The sequence below is a fragment of the Serinus canaria genome, chromosome 4 (assembly GCF_022539315.1).
Source record: "Serinus canaria isolate serCan28SL12 chromosome 4, serCan2020, whole genome shotgun sequence".
NCBI lineage: Eukaryota > Metazoa > Chordata > Aves > Passeriformes > Fringillidae > Serinus > Serinus canaria.
Window position 1 is genome coordinate 171,093 of NC_066317.1, and position 18,097 is coordinate 189,189.

At 50.0% G+C, this 18,097-nt stretch overlaps 1 protein-coding gene and 1 long non-coding RNA gene across 3 annotated transcripts in view; one reads left to right on the forward strand and one right to left on the reverse strand.

The window, feature by feature from the left end:
* ANTXR2 (ANTXR cell adhesion molecule 2) overlaps positions 1 to 18,097 on the forward strand; it is a 77,312-nt gene that overhangs the window by 49,769 nt on the left and 9,446 nt on the right. For both annotated transcript variants that reach the window (XM_030239082.2, XM_030239083.2), the window contains exons 15-16: positions 854 to 1,021; positions 1,886 to 1,966. In XM_030239082.2, the coding sequence (XP_030094942.2) occupies positions 854 to 1,021; positions 1,886 to 1,966 (249 nt within the window). The remainder of the gene's footprint in view (positions 1 to 853; positions 1,022 to 1,885; positions 1,967 to 18,097) is intronic.
* Positions 1 to 18,097, reverse strand: part of LOC127059513 (uncharacterized) — a 54,106-nt gene that overhangs the window by 2,072 nt on the left and 33,937 nt on the right. The window lies entirely within an intron of this gene.

Genomic DNA, 18,097 nt, shown 5'->3' on the forward strand with positions numbered 1-18,097 from the left:
GCCACTTTCACCAAGGACTCTCAATCTTTTAGCTGCTCCTTTTCGAATGAGAAGGGAACAGCCTTGTCCAGGCTTGTTTCTGTGTGCAGTACAGCAAACATCCCTGCGCAGATTGCTGCATGATGCTTCCAGTTACAAGGTGAAAGAGGATTCCTGGACAAAGGTGAATCATCCCTCTTAGCAGGGAGGTTTTTCCATGTATTTAATCTCCAGAGCGCAGCAAATACAGCCTGGATGGAAGTGTCTGTTTCCCTGGCAGTGATAACTCTGGTTTCCTTCCCTTTCAACGCTCTATACATTTTATACACTTGGAGAAGTGTAACATACACAGTTAACATTGTTGCGTGTTCTCCATGCACTTAGGCAGGGCAGAGTGCTTCACCTGCACTTCTCCAGTGTGTATCTTCCTGCAGGACAACACGGAAACCTGAGCAGGTTCAGGGAGCTTCTGCTCAAACCTCCCTAGGCATCACATTAAATCTGCATTGGGGTTCTTGAAAACTCTCTGGGCTAGGAGACATGGGTTCAGAAATCTTGCCTTTCATGGGTGCCAGATTAAGGTCTGGTATCTGAGGATAAATAAGAAGTGGAAATTATATTTTTATACCATTACTGAGAGAAGATTTCACAGATCCCCTGTCACCCACATGAAGCAAGATAGGATTTTCTTTCACTACTGAGACTTACTTACAGACATTTACCTAAGACTATTGTTGCCACAATGAAGAGGTAGTGTTCTCCTCAGTACCTCCTCTCTTGTTTATCCAGCATCTCTTCCAGATTTATCCTCTGTTGTTTGCAGCAGTTTCCCTGCCCTGAGCTGCACTCACACCTGAACTCTGCCTTTCCTCAGGTGCGCTGGGGCGACAAAGGCTCCACAGAAGAAGGGGCCAGGTTGGAGAAAGCAAAGAATGCTGTGGTGAAACTGCCAGAAGAACCAGAAGAACCTTTTCACCCTAAACCACCTAAACGAAAGCCTACCTCACCAGCCATGCAGCAGAAGTGGTACACCCCAATCAAGGTATCTGTTCAGTCTTTGGTACGATTTGTTACTAAGGGCTGGATTCTTTGTGCCTTATGCAGGCTGAGCTGTGCCTTACTTCCCAAGTGTTCCCATTCAAGTGTAATGTGCTATTCTCGAAGGGAACACCTACTCAGCAGGAATGGCAGGAGTAGTTTGTAGCCCTAAATGCAATACTTGATCATTACTGCCACGTTCTGTTTGCCTCCCCTTAAAAAGGGACATATTGTACAATGAGAGCATTAAAATCTATGGGGGCTTTGTTGGCTTAGTAGAGCTAATTAAACCCAAAACTGCACAGTTTGTAGCTGCTACACTAAGTTTTAAACACACATTGTCATGACAAACCAAAAAAAAGCAAAAAAAATACATAAAACAATGCAATGCAAGAATTCTGATAAAAAGCAAATTGTTCTATCTGACTCATAAGGACGGTGCTCTGAGTCACCTGCCAACAGAGCACAAGCAGTGCCCACAGGCAGAGAGTAGGTCTGTAAATGCCTTGCCTTTAGGTGTTAAGAGCAGCAAACACCCAGGTGTAGCTGGGGCTCTGGACACTGCTGTCTTCCCAAGTGCCTACCAGTCCTTTCTGACCCCCAGAAAGCCCTGAAGCCGTGATGTCCAGACACACAGGCAAGGTCTGGAACCATCCGTGCAGAGCGGGACGCTCCTAACAGGCTCCGCTCCCTGGGCACTCCAGGTGGGCAGGAGCAGCACCACGGTGGTTGCAGGGGACGCAGGCCAGGCTTAGCTCTGCTTGCCTGGCTCCAGGGAGGCGGTGCTGTGCCCGGGACGCCCCCGGCAGCCCCCGTGCTGTAGGGTGGGGGTGCTGCTGCTCCTGACTGAGCCCTTGTGTTCCCGCAGGGCCGGCTGGATGCGCTGTGGGCGCTGCTGCGGCGCCAGTACGACAGAGTCTCGCTGATGCGGCCTCAGCAGGGAGACCAGGTGGGTGCGCGGCGCACGGCTGGCCAGGGCCCAGGACACGGCCCGTGGGGGGCAGAGGGACACCGGAGTGGCACGGTGGGAAGGGTGACACGCGGGAAGGAACGGTGATGCACTGGGCGATCGTGTGGCGGAAGGGGTGTGGCACCAGCCTGGATGTGCGGCACTGGCACCGGGCTGCCAGAAGTGGAGGGACGGGTGCTGGATGTGGTGTGTGCTCAGGTGGAGAACAGGAACACAGCCTCGTGCAGGGAAAACTCTTGTCACAGGCACACGCATCACTCTCAGACCCAGCTGTTTGTAACAGCAGAGGCTGGCAATAATGCCCATGCAAGTTGCTTCCTAGAGCTTTGCACTTGCAAACCAATGACACCCTTCACAGAAGAAAAAGGTGAGGAAAATTGTTTCTCAGACAGTCCTTTTCTCTGGAATATCAGTGGCCACTAAAAAAGGGACCTCTCCCCCAAATGCTGCTGAGGACACAGAGCTGCTGTTTGCACCTCTGATAGTGAAACCAGATCAAGTATTTTGGATTGGTGCTCCTCAGGAAAGGATCACTTTGAATGTCAGCATTTATTTCCTGCATCCACTCAGCTTCCTGTCTGTGGCACTTGGGAAGAGCCAAAGGAGCAAATGCTTTACTTTAGACAGGCTGGCAGCAGGTCACAGTCTCACGTACTACAGGGCACTGTCTGTGCACCGTGCAACATGAAGGCCACATAAAAGGATGAGAGGGCTGAAGGGGAGGGAGTTAGATGTGATAGAATGGGAGGTAACAGGAATTCTGATTATTTTCCTGGGATGAAGTTTGGTGCTGTTCGAAAGGATGAAGAGGTGAGACTAAGGTATGGCAAGTGTTGGAAGCAGCAGAATGGCCAAGTGCTGTGCTGCAGGTGGAGAGCACAGCTGGATACAGCTGTTAGCATTGTTACCGTGGCAGGATAGTCACTGTTTGCATGAATGATGGATGTGACCTGGAGCAGCAAGAACAGCAATCTATACACAAAATGCAGGGCACAATACAGTTAAACAGGTAAAATCAGTGTAAACAGGAACATAAAAGTGGTGCCTTAAAAGGTTATAAAAGTGTCAATCAGGGCCTGTTTTAGGGAGTTCTGCCCCTAAAGGCAGGGAGTTACTGTAAGGATTGCCCTGGGGGCAGGCTTTGCTGAGCCATTGTGCAGTCAGATCCCTGCCTTCCCTGGGCCTGACAGGAGCAACACTTGCCAGCACCTCAGCTTGTGAAAAAGAGTGGTAGCTCAAGGGGGAAGGAGTGCTATTTGTGCCTAAAGGAGTGGTGGGTCAGGTGTGACCGGTGTCACTGCAGAGTGCCATTTCTGTCTGCGCAGTGTTCGCCGTCTTGGGGAAAAAGTGGTATCTTTTTCCTTGTTCCCAGCACACTGGGTGGAGAGCCCATGGTGGGCCCCTGGCATGTGTCAGTGCAGGAGTGTGCACAGGGAGACACACACACACACACAGAGCTGTGGAGTTGTTCTATTTCATCACCTCTCTGTTACTGTTTAGGAACTTGTCAGTTCCATTTGTAAAAGATCTCACTGCTGAATTGGAGTGCTTGATCAGGCAGCTGAAATTTGGGCAGGGAGTATCAAAGCAGCGCGAGCAGTCGGTGCATCCCCGCGCTGTCCTGGCTGTGCCGTGTGGCTGCCGGGAGGCTGGAGGCCCGGGAGCCGCGGCTGCCGGAGGCGGGCAGCGCCCAGGTGTGGGCACAGCGAGCAGGCTGCAGGCACAGCTGTGCGGCGGCCGCGGGAGCGCGGGGCAGGCCGGGGCACGTGGGGCCCGGGGGCTGCAGCACTAAAGGTAGCACGGCTTGGACACAGCTGCTCCCCCGGCTCGCCTCAGGCACAAATCCAGAGATCCAACGCGGGCTGGCTGTGCTGGGGGCCGAGGACACGCAGCCACTTCAGAGACAGCTGCACGCCGCGGCAGCTGCGCCGGGCTCCCAGTGAGGGATGAGGACAGCAGGTATGGATCGAGGGCCCCACAAACAGCCTCCATTAAGCCATGAGCGCTTTTGAAGGGCTCCCATCAAACAGAGCAAGTCCGCAGCAGGAGATTTCGGCTGCAGAGCCATGTGGTGTTTTCTGCGCTAACAAGGTAATTTATAAATGATGCATTACCCTGTGTCTGTGCTCCTAGCTAGACTTCCTTCCTTTTTTTTATTAAAGTGGCAAAGAAGACTAAGCCACAGCAGTCTGGGCTACTCTGATAAATCAGTTCAGTGTCCAAGGGTCTGTACTGAACTTCTTTTCCCAGGAGTCTGGGGCTGCCCAGGAACAGCCTGGCACAGGGGCACAGTGCCAGCCTCAGGGGCCCAGCTTTTCCTCTAAATCCTTGTGTTTGTTTTCCAAGTCACAGTTTAGCACCACGAGGTGATCATCAGCGGTTTGGATTCTTTGTCTGAGCTTGTTGCAATGTGATGGTGGTTGAGACTCTGATCCTGTGTGTATTTATGCACACAAACATCTTTAAGTCCACAAATAGCCCATGGCACTTGTAGTGAAGATTTTTCCCTATCAGGATGGAAATAGGAGTCAGTGGTAAAAGAAAAGAAAGACTTTACTTCATTCTAGAAAAATCAGAAGAGAGAACTACAGAATGCTTCCAGCTTGTACTTCCATGTACAAACCAGCCTTTTAAACAGGAAGACACTTGTACTTGTTTTTAAGCCTATTAGTATTTATCTGCTTTAAAGGTCTTTTCTAATAATGGCTGCAGAGTTACCACAAACATCTGTTTAAACTGTTACTTTTGAGCAGCTCTGCATAATACAAAAGTAGTACATTCTGCATGTGTAAGATGTGGCTAGCAGTGCTCCCTCCAAAAGGAAGCTCCTGGTCACTGGAGTCATAGCCTCTCTCTGTAGCCTGAGCTGCTTTCAGAAGGGTCTGGCTGGCTGCCTGGCAGGTGCCCATCCCGACTAGAGTGGCTCTCCTGGCAGTTGGAATTGCTGTCAGTCAGTGGGAGCGGGAGGAACCATCTTGCTGAAGAGAGGATGTTGTGCTGGTGTCAGGAGAAACAGGGATATTTTCCCAACTACGTAGGCAGCAGTTCTTGGCACTGCCTCCCTTGGTGCAGATGAGTCTGCTGCTCTCTTAAACGAGCCTTGGGGACTTATCCCTCTGTGAGCATTGGTAGGAATGAGAGAGCAGGAAGAAGCCAACTTGTGTGTCAGTTCCAAGGCCATGCGGCACAGGATGGCAGCCATGGAGGAAGGAACGCCACTGCTGGGGGCAGCACGGATGTGCCATAGGTGTCCCACAGCTTCCCTGCCAGCACATGAGCAGTGCAGCCCCCCAAGCCAAGCTAAAGGAAACCTTTCCCTGGGCAGGGCAGGGGCTGGTAATCACAGAGCGTTTCACTGCGCAGGATTCCCAAGCAACAAACACATTTGTTTTCCTCATCCTCAGGACCCCTTTCCCATGGAGCGAGCTGCAGTAGAGTGATGCACCAGGCCTGTTCCCCTGGCCAGATTATTCCTCCCCTGTGAGCTGGCGGCGCAGGGCAGCTGTCCGAGCGGCTGGCCGGGATTCGGGAATGGCCGCTGAGCTAATCTCCAGGCTTTGCAGATGAAGGAGGCAGCAGATAACAGGATTAAAGTTTCCCGACCCAGGGTTTTCACAGCCCGAGACGCGGGCGGAGGGGGAGACAGAATGACTTCTGTCATTAATCTTAATTGATTGCCAAGAGGTTTTTAATCTGGCTTATTAATTAGGAAGGTCCTTAACACACTGTCTACATATCAACATCAGATGCTCTTTTGGGACTTTGGGGACATATGGCCTATCTATATTTACATTCACACAATTTACACATACATACATCGCTGTATGGGAGCTGCTCGCACGGGTAACGCGCACGCAGCGCCGAGGAAGCGTTTGCAATCACACACTCTTCAGCAAAAGGGGATGGAAATGAAAAAACACCTCGCACAAAGGTTACATTCCCACATGATGAACTCCCAAACCTCTGTTTGCATTGATATGTGTATTAATCCAGATCAATTTTATGTGCCATTTATCTAGATTAGCGTTCAAATGGCATTCTTGGTTTGGCAGATTTAAGTGAGAGGTCCCAGTGCTCTTCCACAGCACCATGGTACGTTTTAACGTCCAGGCTGTGGTGCTTCTACTGCCATTTTGGAGGAGATCAGCACAAATACTTGATATAACAGAGTCAGGTGATGCTGGAAGTAAGTGACCAGAGCCAGAGAGGCTCTGAGATGGGAGGCAGTGACAGAATGAGGTGAACAGGACTAGGCTGTTTTCCCTGTCACTTCACTGGGCTCTGCTCCTCTAACCAACAGCAAAGGCATGTGAAAACACCTTGGAAAAGTTCTTTCTAGAAAGTTTCTGTCTCACCTGGCAGGTGTGCTATCACCGGCCGTAGCTGTGGCAGCCCGAGCTCGTTCAGTCACCCAGGGTGAGTTGTTACAAACCTGTGCTAAACTGCAGCTACTGGAGTTCAGAGGATGCTCAGATGTGCCCACCGAGGCCCTGCCCGACCCGGGGCTCTAAAGCCTGTAAACAGTTGCATATGTTAATCCTTTTATGCACAACATCATCCAAAAGAAGGCAGGGGGAGGGAGCTGTTTTCCCCTACAGCTCTTCCAAAGTTGGGAAGAAATACAGCACACATGCTGCTGCATGTTACTGCTGCATGGGAGAGGCAGACAGTAGGGTGAGGGAGAGGAAAAGTGATCCAATATTACATTTATTGCCTCCAGTCTTATTATTGCATTCCCATAATTCAAAATTACTTTTGTTCTGAAGTCAGTTTTTACATGTTTAAGTGCATTCTGAACTACAGATCCATAAAGCATTAACAAAACCCCTATAACACTTGAGTTGCCTGCATTTTAAACTGGGCAGGTGTTCCCCAGCCAGAACATTTCCTGACCACTGACTGTGGGCTGGCTGTGCCACAGCCTCCTGCAATTTAAGCACAGGCTCCAAGGAAGGCAATGCAATGCGCAGCGATGGTTACCGATGCTGCTTCCTGTGGGTTTGTGGTTGCACACAGCTCTGTCCCCTCCCAGTCACTCCAAAAGGATTCTGTAACTTCTAGGAATTGGTGGGCAAATGCTGCATGAGATCAACCGCTGCAGTTCAGGTGGGCTCAGCTCCTGCCAGGCTCAAAGCCGTGCTGGACAGGTGACCAAGGAAGGGGAGCAGTGTCCCTGGCCTGCAGCCTCAGGGTGGGTGACACATCTGGCTGTGAACACAACCTTGGGGATGGGGTGACAGCCTCCCTAGGACAGCGCTTCCCTGCTGCAGCTTTGTGAGTGCTCTGGGGCTCAGTACTGCTCCTTCCTAGGTAATGGTTGTTCCTCAGACCCATTTCTGTCTGAAGTTTTCTCCCACAGCTTTGCCCTGTCTTTATTTCTTAGTTCAGCAGGCCACATGCAGCAGTGTAAAACAATTTGATCCAGTGAAAAAGGAATAGATTTTCTTCGAGTTCATTATCACCTTTTTCCAGTGGAAAAACAACAGAAAATCTTTACAAGTGTGAAATAGAAGTTCTCTTTCTGGATGCAAACTGTGCCTGTCTGAGCAGAGAGGAAGTGAGGGTACAAAGCACAGAGGAGCTTATAGCATGTTTTGTATCTTTCTGTACCCAGGTAGATGGATGATATTTCATTTTACATTATAGTAAAACACAGAACCTACTAAAATCTGGAAAGGCTGTAAAATGATGAGCAGAATAAGCATAATATGATCCAAGAGTAAATTGGTTACTTAGAGCTGAACATTCAGAGCAGCGCCCAAGGGCTCTGAGGCTATCACTCCATTCTGGGAAGGATATTCCCAGCCCAGCTGAGTACCCCTGGATTTGGGAATCCCCAAGAAACTCTGAGTAGTACCCCTCTGCTTGCCCAAGAGAGACAGAGAGGATGACTGAGGGCACCCCCTCTTCCAAGGGCAGCTTCCCTGCCTCTCAGGACTGCTTTGCTGCCCTGTTCCTGTCTCTGTTTGCCCCCCTGGGGAGCTGTGGGTGCCTGTCTTGAGCCTGGAGTCTCTCCCACAGCCCAGCCACAACCAGTCAAAGGCCATTTGCTGCCATGCCTTTACTAAAACAACACCTCTAGACAAAGGCTCCCCAGTGAAGTGGCCAGGGCAGCGATGGGAATGCTAGGAATGCCCCTCCCAGCCCACCTGCTCCCACAGTGGTACAGCCACCAGTCCCCTCTGGTGTCATGGCCATGCCCCAGCGGGTGGTTATTGGTCATTGGGGCCAATTGGCTCCACGATTACGGCGGCTCAGTAAGGTTTTTCCCTCTGATAACAACATTTACAATAAAAAGGAAAGGTGTTTGAAAGATTATATATATATATATATATATATATAATATAATGGATAAAATTTTTCTATTGCACTTTGGAATCTGTGCATTAGAACTGTGAGAATTCTCTGAAAGAACTGTTCCTCTTTCCTTAAATTTTTCCTATGCTGGTTGTAATTAAGGCCCTTTCCTCCGAAGCCAGCCACATGCCCAGCTGGCACTCTGTGAATGCTCCGAGGCACTCTCAGGGCATGTTTGATGTCAGTCTGTCCTGATTTATAAACCCATAAATGCTCTGCTTAGAGAAAGGAGAGTAGTACTAGGTTTTGGCTCGAAGAAGTCAGGAGTAACGCAGTGTGCTGTGTCCCCCCCCCAGCAGGGAGGACGTGCCTTCCCACTGGGCCATGGCCATACATCCCTAAATGCAGTGTGTTCTCTGGGCAGAGCAGCAGGGCTCTCCCGAGGGACAAGGGGAACCGAGGCATGTGTGCAGAGGTGATGTGAGCCCCAAGTAATGAAACAAGCCCGTGGCCAGAAGGGGGAAGGAGAGATGCCCCTGGTGAGCTGTGAGTATCAGCTGAGAGCAGAGGGTCACTGATGCAGTTAAAGGGGTTCACAGTGCATTTCTAGGGGATGAAAATGGAAGAGCTAAACTGTAAAAACCGTGCAAGGGCATTTGGGCCAAAGAGGAGCAACATAAAAGAGGGTTTCTCCCCCACCAATACACTCTTGTTGCGGAACTTGGGGCACAGAGATTTCACCTCGTACACAGACACAAGCCAAGCCAAGTCAGATCTTATGCCAGTCTAGAATGAGCTACACAAAGCCCCCTGCATTTATCAAGCACTGCACTGCTTAGGTAGAAAGTTGTGGCACAAAGGCTTTGTTCTTGAGATGGCTCTGAGGAGCAGTTTTATGAATAACTGTTCCAGCTGCTGCATTCAGGCTGAGCCACGTGGCACCCCCTGTCAGCCAGGAGAAACACTGACACAACTGATCCCCTGGTTTGTCCAGTGCATGTCAGGGACAGCGTTTGCCATGCTTTTGCCAAAGGCTGCTGTCACTGGAGATGGCCTGAGAAGGCCAGTTTGGTGCTAATGAGAGGGCTGGGAGAAGGGAACTCTAAAACAGCAGTGGGAAATGGTGCTCTGGGCTCACTGCCACTCTGGGATGAGAGTCTGCCCCCAACCTGACATGGTCTGAGCACCCACAGAGCTGGTCATCTTCCCGAGCATCCTCCCATTGGCACCCGTTCCCACTGACTCTGTGGGAGCAGCAGGAGATGTGTCTGTTCAGGAGGTGACACCAGAGCACGTGCATGGGGGTGGCGTGACCTGCTCACACCTGCAGTACAGTCATGCTGCCTGGTGCGAGAGGCAGGGCTGGGCTTCCTTTGGCACCAGGGCTACAGGTCCGTCTGTTTCCATGGTGTAAGTTCAGTCACACGCACCCTAGCTTCCTGAGGCTGATATTTTCAGATGTGCTACTCAGATCTATTTTAAGGGTTCTTCCCACTGCAAGTCTGTGATGAGCATTAGAGCTTTAAAGCACTGCTTTGGGAAGCTATTATCAGTAGGTATTAATTATTGAACACTATACCTTCTGGAAAAGTTGTTTCATCACTGGAAAGTGACCTTGCTAGAAGAGGCAGAGGGAAAGAGAGGCGTATGGTGCCTCCTGAGAGCAAGTGGAGTGATGCGTGGCAAGAGAAGACACTAAAGATTTATTGTCTGTGGCAAAAGAAACACAGATCTCTGCTTGTGCAGTAAGTGTTTTTGACATCATACGCCATAAAGAGTGATTGGATGCTGTAGTTAAAAAGTGTTTCACTGAAGGGAAATAATAGACATTTTCACAGTGCTGTGTCTATTAAGCGTCCAACTGCGTGGCTGTGCAGCTGAGCTGGCCCTGATAACTCCAGTGCTGGAGTTCAGGCAGTTCTGAGTTAAAAGGCAGCTGGATGATCCTAAGAGAGGACTGAGAATTTATCTCTCTTGAAAGAAGATCCCTTTTGACCTTGGCTGGTACAGGTTCTTATTGCCTGACAGCACACCACTGGACAAGTTCAACATCAGTTCAACTGTTTGGACGCCTCACATGGAAATGTCATTTATTAACCTGGCCCTGGCCTTTTCCCTGGAATTTCTCTTTTTCCCAGCTGTTAGTGCAGCAGTGCGCTTGTCTCCCATTGACACTGGGAGTTGGAGTTCTCCCTTTGCTCCAGTGGTTTAAAAACCCCAAGAGGAACAGGCATTCAGTTTAAAATAAAAGCTGGGGAGAAGCCAGAACTCAGGCTCACCTCTCACCCTGTGGCTGCCTCTGCCAGGCTGGAGAGCGAGGTGTGGCCAGAGAGCTCCTCGATAAATCATCATTAAGGCCACGTGCAAATACAGCAGCCCGGCCCAGGCGCACAATTAGGCACCTAATTACGGTGAAAATGCAACTGCACACTTTGCTACAACAGCCCTGTGGCCTTGGGAGCCAGCTGGGACCCGTCCCTGCCCCGGGAGGTGCTGGGATGGCACCTCTGGAAGGGGTCCTGTGAGGAGCAGAGGTGTTCACGGTGCTCAGACAGGAGCCTGCCCGGGCACAGCCCGCACTGGGGTCACTCCTCCTGCCCACACGGGGGTGACAGTGGGGACAGGCCACAGCATGGGTGTGTTACCTCTGCCTCTGCTTGCTGCAGCTTCTTTTTCTTCCCTTCATCAAGGCGAAGAGGGGAATACCAAGCCAAGTGGGATCCATGATTCACATGACAGAGTACGAGCGTATAGCTGAAACTGCAGCAAGGCCGATTCCAAAGGAACATTCAAATAACGCTGTCACTGTTCAGGGACAGGACTTTCTGTATGAAAATGCCTGATCTGGGAGTGTTGTCAATGCCATGATCCCGGGGTGGGTGGCAGACTGTTCAGCCACTGCTCCCACCGGCAGGGCCCACCTGAGAGTAGCAGGGAGTGACCGGGGAGCTGAAACTCAGCATCGGGGGAACAGCTTTTTGGGAGAACAACCTGTGCTGTTGCCTGCACAGGTGAGGTGCCACTCTTGGCTTCAGTTCTGTTTACCTGTGCCAAAAGTTGTCCACCTGGACTTGAACGCTTAGCAGCCAAGGGAGGAGCCCAGTTCCCAGTCAAGAAAAATGAAGTGCACTTGTCCTGTGCCTGTTCAACATCCTATGATGCATTTCCTGTATTCTTCAGTCTTGTAAAACCAGCAGTCCCTTCTCCTTCATGATGTGCTGGTAATTTCTTGAAAGGAATTTGAAGGGATTTCTGATTTGGAACTGAAAACTTATACTAAAAGTCTGAGAATAAGACTTGTTGGAGAGAATCTACTAGCCAAGGAGCGAAGATAGAGTCCTAGATTTAAAAAATCATAGAACTGCTAAAATTACTGCAGTTTTTAGTTTTAAAATGCCTGTAATTTGTACAGGGTGAAGTGCTGCCCAAAGGAACTCTGTCTGTGTCAGGGGACCTTCATTAGGTTTATTCTGTGAGCACAGTAAAACCAGGGTTTCTGTACGGATTCAGGAGGAGAGGTTACCTGGGCCTCGTTTCTACCGTTTTCACCCCACCTGCCATGGTCAGGCCATCAGCTGAGAGGTGTTTGTGTTTTGTTCTTGTGCTCACCACTACTACTTAATCCTAAGGAAAGCATCATTGTGCTTAGGAAAAACACAGTGTTTGACGTGTTTTGCAGTTTCTTACCTACGCTTCCAAAGAACGGGTCCATGTCCCAAAATCCCACCAAAAAATCCAGCACCAGAGTTGGGAATTGCACCTATATTTGGGAAAGCCAGTTTCACTGCTCTTTGATCCAGCGTAGGTGCAAACACAGGGTTATTACCTGGGTTAGAGACATGCCTGCACTTGGAAGCTCTTGTCTACCTGTCTCAGGATTTCCCATCATTTATACCATCTCTGTGACAGAGGAGGAACTGTATTTTCTGATTGTCACTACCAAGTCTGCAGTGATTTATTCCTATAGGCTCTAACTGAATTAAAATCTTAATTAAGCTTATGCCACGTTTTTCTTCATTTTAATTAGGAACAGCCAAATCACTTGTCTGGGGGAAGGAGAAAAAGAAAAAGAACAGGAACACTTTTTTCTGTTCTTAGTTGTATTAATGAAGGCATGGTGAGAATGTCCTCCCAAAGAGGTACCACAGGGTTGGACAGGTAACATAGCACAGCCAGTGCTGTGGTACAGGAAACCTCAGTCTTCCACAGAAATGCTTTCCCTGAGTGTTTCCTGGTGTCATTTCCCACCTAACTTCTACAGTCCTCACTTCAGTAAGGCACCAGGAAATGACCCATTACACCGCTGAGTTTTTGGTGCAGTCACATTGAAAACCCTCTCACATCATCAAGTCTGGCCACTTTCCCAGCCCTGCCAAGGCCCCCACCGACCCACGTCCCCAGGTGCCACATGCACAGGCCTTGGAACACTTCACAGAGAGGCATCACTTGTCTGGTCTGTCCTGCTTGTGTTCCACCTACAGCAAACCAAAGACAGATCACACAGGCTATGCCTTGAGCACATCAGTAGTTCATACTAAGCTCTCCTAACTTAGAAAATGCTGCCATCAATGAAGTGTAAGTCCCTCACTTTTAGCAGCAAAGGATTTTTGTGTGCTCCTCTTTCTGTGTTTCCCATTCCTCTCTCCCCAGCCAGCCACTCCAAAGGCTGCAGCTTTGCGCAGGCGCAAGCTGGTCCTTTGTGTGAAAGCCCTGGCTGAGTTTGTGTGCCCCTCACAGAGCAGAAGATTTTTTTTCCACAGACTGCCCCACAGGGCCTGTGGCAGGGAAGTGGCCATTCCATGAGTCCCCTGGTCTTCAGGGAATGCACTTCCACCAGCAAAGCTGCCGTGGCAGGGCCGGCGGCTCAGGCTTTCCCAGGGCTTCATGGGGTGGGAACTGTCTTGGGGGGACTTGGAGGGTCCCAGTGCTCCTGTGAATCTCCTGCTCAACATTTGCATGTTGACATTTTCTACTTAAGGGGCCTTTTGGCATCTCTGGCATTAATTTATAATGCTGTGGTAGCGGGGCTGCAGCACTGCTGGAACAGCCTTTACTTTAGAAAGACTTTGCTCTGGAATCCGACTGGAATCAGCGCAGACACTGACCGCACTCCTGCTGCTCTTGCTGGGATTTTTGGTTTGTTGGATTTTGGTTTGTTGAATTTTGAGTTTTTTATCTTAATTGTTTGGCTAGATTTTACAAGTGTATTTCCTAACTGTATTTCCCAGTATCTTTACATTTCACACATTCTAATGGAGTGTTACCTGACACTGCTGGATTTTGTGCACTGTGTGAACTGAGCCCCGGGATCAGTCCAGGAAAAAAGGGCTTGAATTTGTGTACTTGTTTGGCAGATGTAATTCACAGACTCTGAAACCTCCTCTGGTTCATGTGAAGGTACAATTAGAGCCAGGGGGTTTAACGCAAGCGAAGTGGGCTTAAAAGGGCCGTTTCTGTCAGTAAGGCCTTGCAAGGGCCAAGGACAGACCAGCTGGATTGAATTTTATTACAGCTGGTACAAGGCCCCTTACAACATGCGTGGGTCATTTAAAAATTTTAGAAATCGTTTAGCTTCAATCAGCCTTTCATTAACTGCAGTTAAATGCATGTAAACCATTTGAGGACAGTTCACAAAGCTATTTTTACTCATTTAACTACACCTGTTTGAAAATATAATTTGAAATATGCAATGAATTACAACAGTTAAACCTGTGTTGCATTTTTGCCAGAGAATTTTTATATAGAAGTTTCTCATTTGCCAGTGCAGGCTTTGGTTCTGTTGTGCTTTCAACTCCAAAGAGCTGATGTGCTCCTCAGTGAAAAGATATAGAAAAGGCACTGATCTACCCGTGTTGCAATTAAATTCAGGCTTCAGTCCATGTGTGGCTGCAGCTTCGGAAGGTAATTGTGCACACCTCATTGCTTTTTAGTTCTGAATGCTGCTGTGGTAATTTACCAAGTAATTCCAGAGACAAGGTCTAAATTATCAGTGATTTCATAAAGTTTAAAATATCCATACCTAGCGGGAGGACGCTGGGGCATTGCCTCCTGTCTCCCAGACTGTGAGTCCGAGAGTCCTGGAAAAGCCCCAGACCCGGGGGGAGCAGGGTGCTGGGCAGCCCACGGCTCAGTTCTGTGTACAACAAACACGGCGTTGCCATGGCAACCATGCTTCATTCGGCTCTGTAATAGCTGTGACAAACCCCGCCACCTTTCCCAAATTCACCATTTATCACGGCATTCCTACACTTTACCTCCAGTTAACTGTTCCCAGCCATTTCCCAGCTCTCACACAGGGATTTTTGTGGGGGCTGTTCCTTTCCTTTGTCCAATCAAACCAATCCAATCCTCAGGCAGCTTGAATCTCTCTAGGTGGGATAATTCAAATTTTTGTCAAATCCTTTAGAACTCTAGTGTCCTCCTCCTGGTGGCATTCCCAAGTGTCTCCTCAGGCAGGAGGCAGCTCGGAGCAAGGCTCCCAGTGACACTGAGGGGGGGTAGTGCTGTGCCCACACACCCTCAGCAGGGTGCACAGCTCGTTTGGGGAGATCTGACTGTGCAGCCAGGGTGCATGCTGGCCTCTGGGAGCAGCCCCCAGCTTTGCCCCGGGCTCTGGGAATGCCCTGAGCACACTGTCCCTGGCAGTGCCATCCCCCAGCCCCAGCCAGCCTTCCAGGCCGGCAGATCTCAAACAGTGGGGAGTGCATTCCTTGGTGTTTCAGCACTGCTGGATGGATGCCCATCCTGGCCCGGCCCTGTGCTGTGCCCAGGTGTGTGCCCCCCCAAGCCAAGCCATCTGCGCTCCCATGCCAGGAGCAAATCTGGGTCAGTCCAGGCAGGAGGGGAAGGGCGCTGGGCAGGGACCCAAACACCCGGCACACGCTGCTCCTTTTCCTTTTGCATCAGTGCAGCTTCTCAGGAGAGGCCAGTTCAAGTACTACCCAAGCACTCAAGGCCAGTTCCTCAATTACCTGGAGGAGCTTCCTTCCTTAATTCCAAAGCTGACAACTCCATCACCACCTCAACCTGGCTGCGTACAGCTCTAAGCTCTGGCCAGCCTTATCCACACTTTAGTGAGAACCAGATGTTCCCTCTTTCCACAGCTCCTCTGAGTTACCTCCCGTTCTGAGACTGGCCTTAAGGATGCTTCCCCCTGCCTGGTAAAAAACTACTGAAACCCAGAAGCTTTGGATAATGAAGCAAACATATTTTTGTGGTGTGGGCAATTTTTTTTCAGTCTGCTGCTGCTAGTTTTTAAATATAAAGTGTAGCATATGTTTAACACAGAACATATGGAAAGAAAGAAAAAGCAAATCTTGAATTTCAAGTATCATATTCTAAGTGGAAAAGACTCCACAGTGTGAAAGTGGTCATTCAGAAAAAAAACCCAGGAAGATGTGCTTATTATATGTAAATACTTATAAACTCAGTTGTGAGAAGGAGAGGTCCCTCACTCTGGGAGTGTCCAGGCACACTCAGAGGTGAGTCCTGTTTTGAGAGGAAGGTATGACTCCCCAGCCTTGTTAGGAAGGGTGCTCAGCTCAGGAGGCTGCTGAGGTCATGTGTTCTTTCCCTGATGTAAGTTAGGCTGTGTAAAGCACCTTATTTTTCTGGACAGACTGACACTGCAATGATTTAATTAATTTCTAAGCCAGATAATTCTTAGCACACAGTTATGTTCAGTGTCAGAACTCTTGCATCTGTATTTCTGTCTGCTCTTGTACTTTGTACCTGCATGTGTAGGACAGATCAATCCAGACTTTCAGCTGGGAGTTGATGATCTCTCAGTGCCCAGACTCCATCCACCTGGACCTGGGTGCTGGGAGCAGTTCAGCTCCCCGCACAGGAACAGCAGCAAACGCTCCCTTGTCCTGTTATTGATAGGGAGAACTCCTCAGAGGCCATTTCACACACGAGGTTTTTTTACCAGCAGAGACCCCGAACAGAAGGCAAATGGATAAGCAGCACAGCCACCCCTGCATTCCCTCCTGCTCCTGCCCTGCTCACAGAACTCGGGCCCAGCCCTGCCCTCAAGGAAACACCTTGCAGTGCAAAGCCCAGCATTGTGCCTAAACTGTCCCCAGACTGCAGCAGCTTCTTTCCCCATGTCCCGGCACTTTGTCTCTCCTCCAGAACACAAGGTCAGGGAGAACTGGCTTGGATGCCACAAGACAGGTATTCTCTGTTACTTAGAGAGAAAGGACTCAGCAGTGGCAGGGAGGGACCCCAGGGCAGGTCTGTGCTCCCCAGACCCACCAGCACACAGGAAGCTTCAGGTGCCATCCCTACTGACTCTTCCTCCTTCCCCCCTTTCTCTTCCCTCTCCTTTTGTGTGCAGTCCCAGATAACTGCCAGTCACTTGGCCGGGCTGGCTCACAGAAGGTGCAGCAGGCACAGATGGCACTAATGCATAAATGTGATCTAGTGAAGGGATGCCAGCACCAACCCCCCACAGGTTCCAAGGAGCTGCAGTGCACTTAGAGGGATACGGGGATTGGCAAGGTGAAAGCTGAGATTTGCAAGAGCTCACTGCTCCCAAATCAACAACAGAACCCTACAGCAAACGCGCAGATTTCTTTATTAATTTAGCAAATGCACTTAATGCCACCGTCTCTGGGTTTATGTGTGACAAAGCCCCTCCAAAGCCCTCACTCATTACACAAATTAAACTGAGCAAAGGAAAAAAGGGAAAATGGCAAAGGTGGGAACTGAAAAACTCAGCAGTCTGCTCTGATTCCTGTGTTTGAAACACAGCACTGAAGGGTTGGGGGTCAGGGGATCTGAACAGGGTCTGGCAGCAGTGGAGTAAATTCCATAAATACCCTGTCCCTCCTCAGCACTTGGAGCACACAAACACCCCACCAAATCCCTTTTTTCTGTAGTCACTGGTAATGGACATTTAGAAAGAATGCACAGGGAAAGGAGTAAACTCAGCCTGATGGTGTTTCCACAGAACACCTCTCCTGACTGCTAGAGAAGAGGGGCATCTCCATAGGCACATCTGTAGCAGTGACTTCTAATGAGGAAAAAGCATCTCAGGGAATACAGCCTCCACTCCCAGGTCCCATTCCCAAGGCAGGAAGAGAGGACAACCCAGTGCACCCATGCTGGGGGCTCCCGGCACTGTGTGTGACAGGCCAGCCTGGGGGGCCAGGAGGGAGCCCCTGACAGACTGCACGCAGTCCAAAGATCCTTCACATCCCAGTGACGTGAGCCTTACGCAGCTGCCTTTAAAGGAACTATTCTTCATTTTCCGCAAGGTGCACAGGAGAAGCAGAGCCTCAAAATTAACAGAACTGCTAACTCAGTGACACTGGCACCTACGGGGGAGTTGTAGCAAATGCCTCGGCAGTACAAAATCAGAGAATGCTGCTGGGGAGTGGGATGCCCAAATACCTGAAAAGTGTGAATTACTAATCCCTTTGGCATTCCAACCAAAGCCTAAAAATGTGCTGGGGGTTTGTCTGCAGGAAGAAGAGTTTATTCCTGTGGTATCAGGGAAGCTGATGTGGCTGAGGGCTGGAGAACAGCCTGGCACCCGTGTCCTTCTTGGCCCAGTACTTGGTGTCAGCAGCGCTGAATTGTCACCAGCTGTAGGGCTGGGACAGCTGGGTGACAGTGGCATCTAGAGGGCTGCCACGTGCACTGAGTGTGTGCAAAAAGAGGGTCCTGCTGGGCTCTCCTTTTCCATCTGCAGAGCCAGAGCCAGAGCCAGCCCCAGCCAAGTGGGCACAACCTCAGGGAGCTGCACCCTCCTGCCACAGCCTTGCTAGTCTTCCTCCCAGGAGCCCCCACTTAAATCCTGCCTACTGC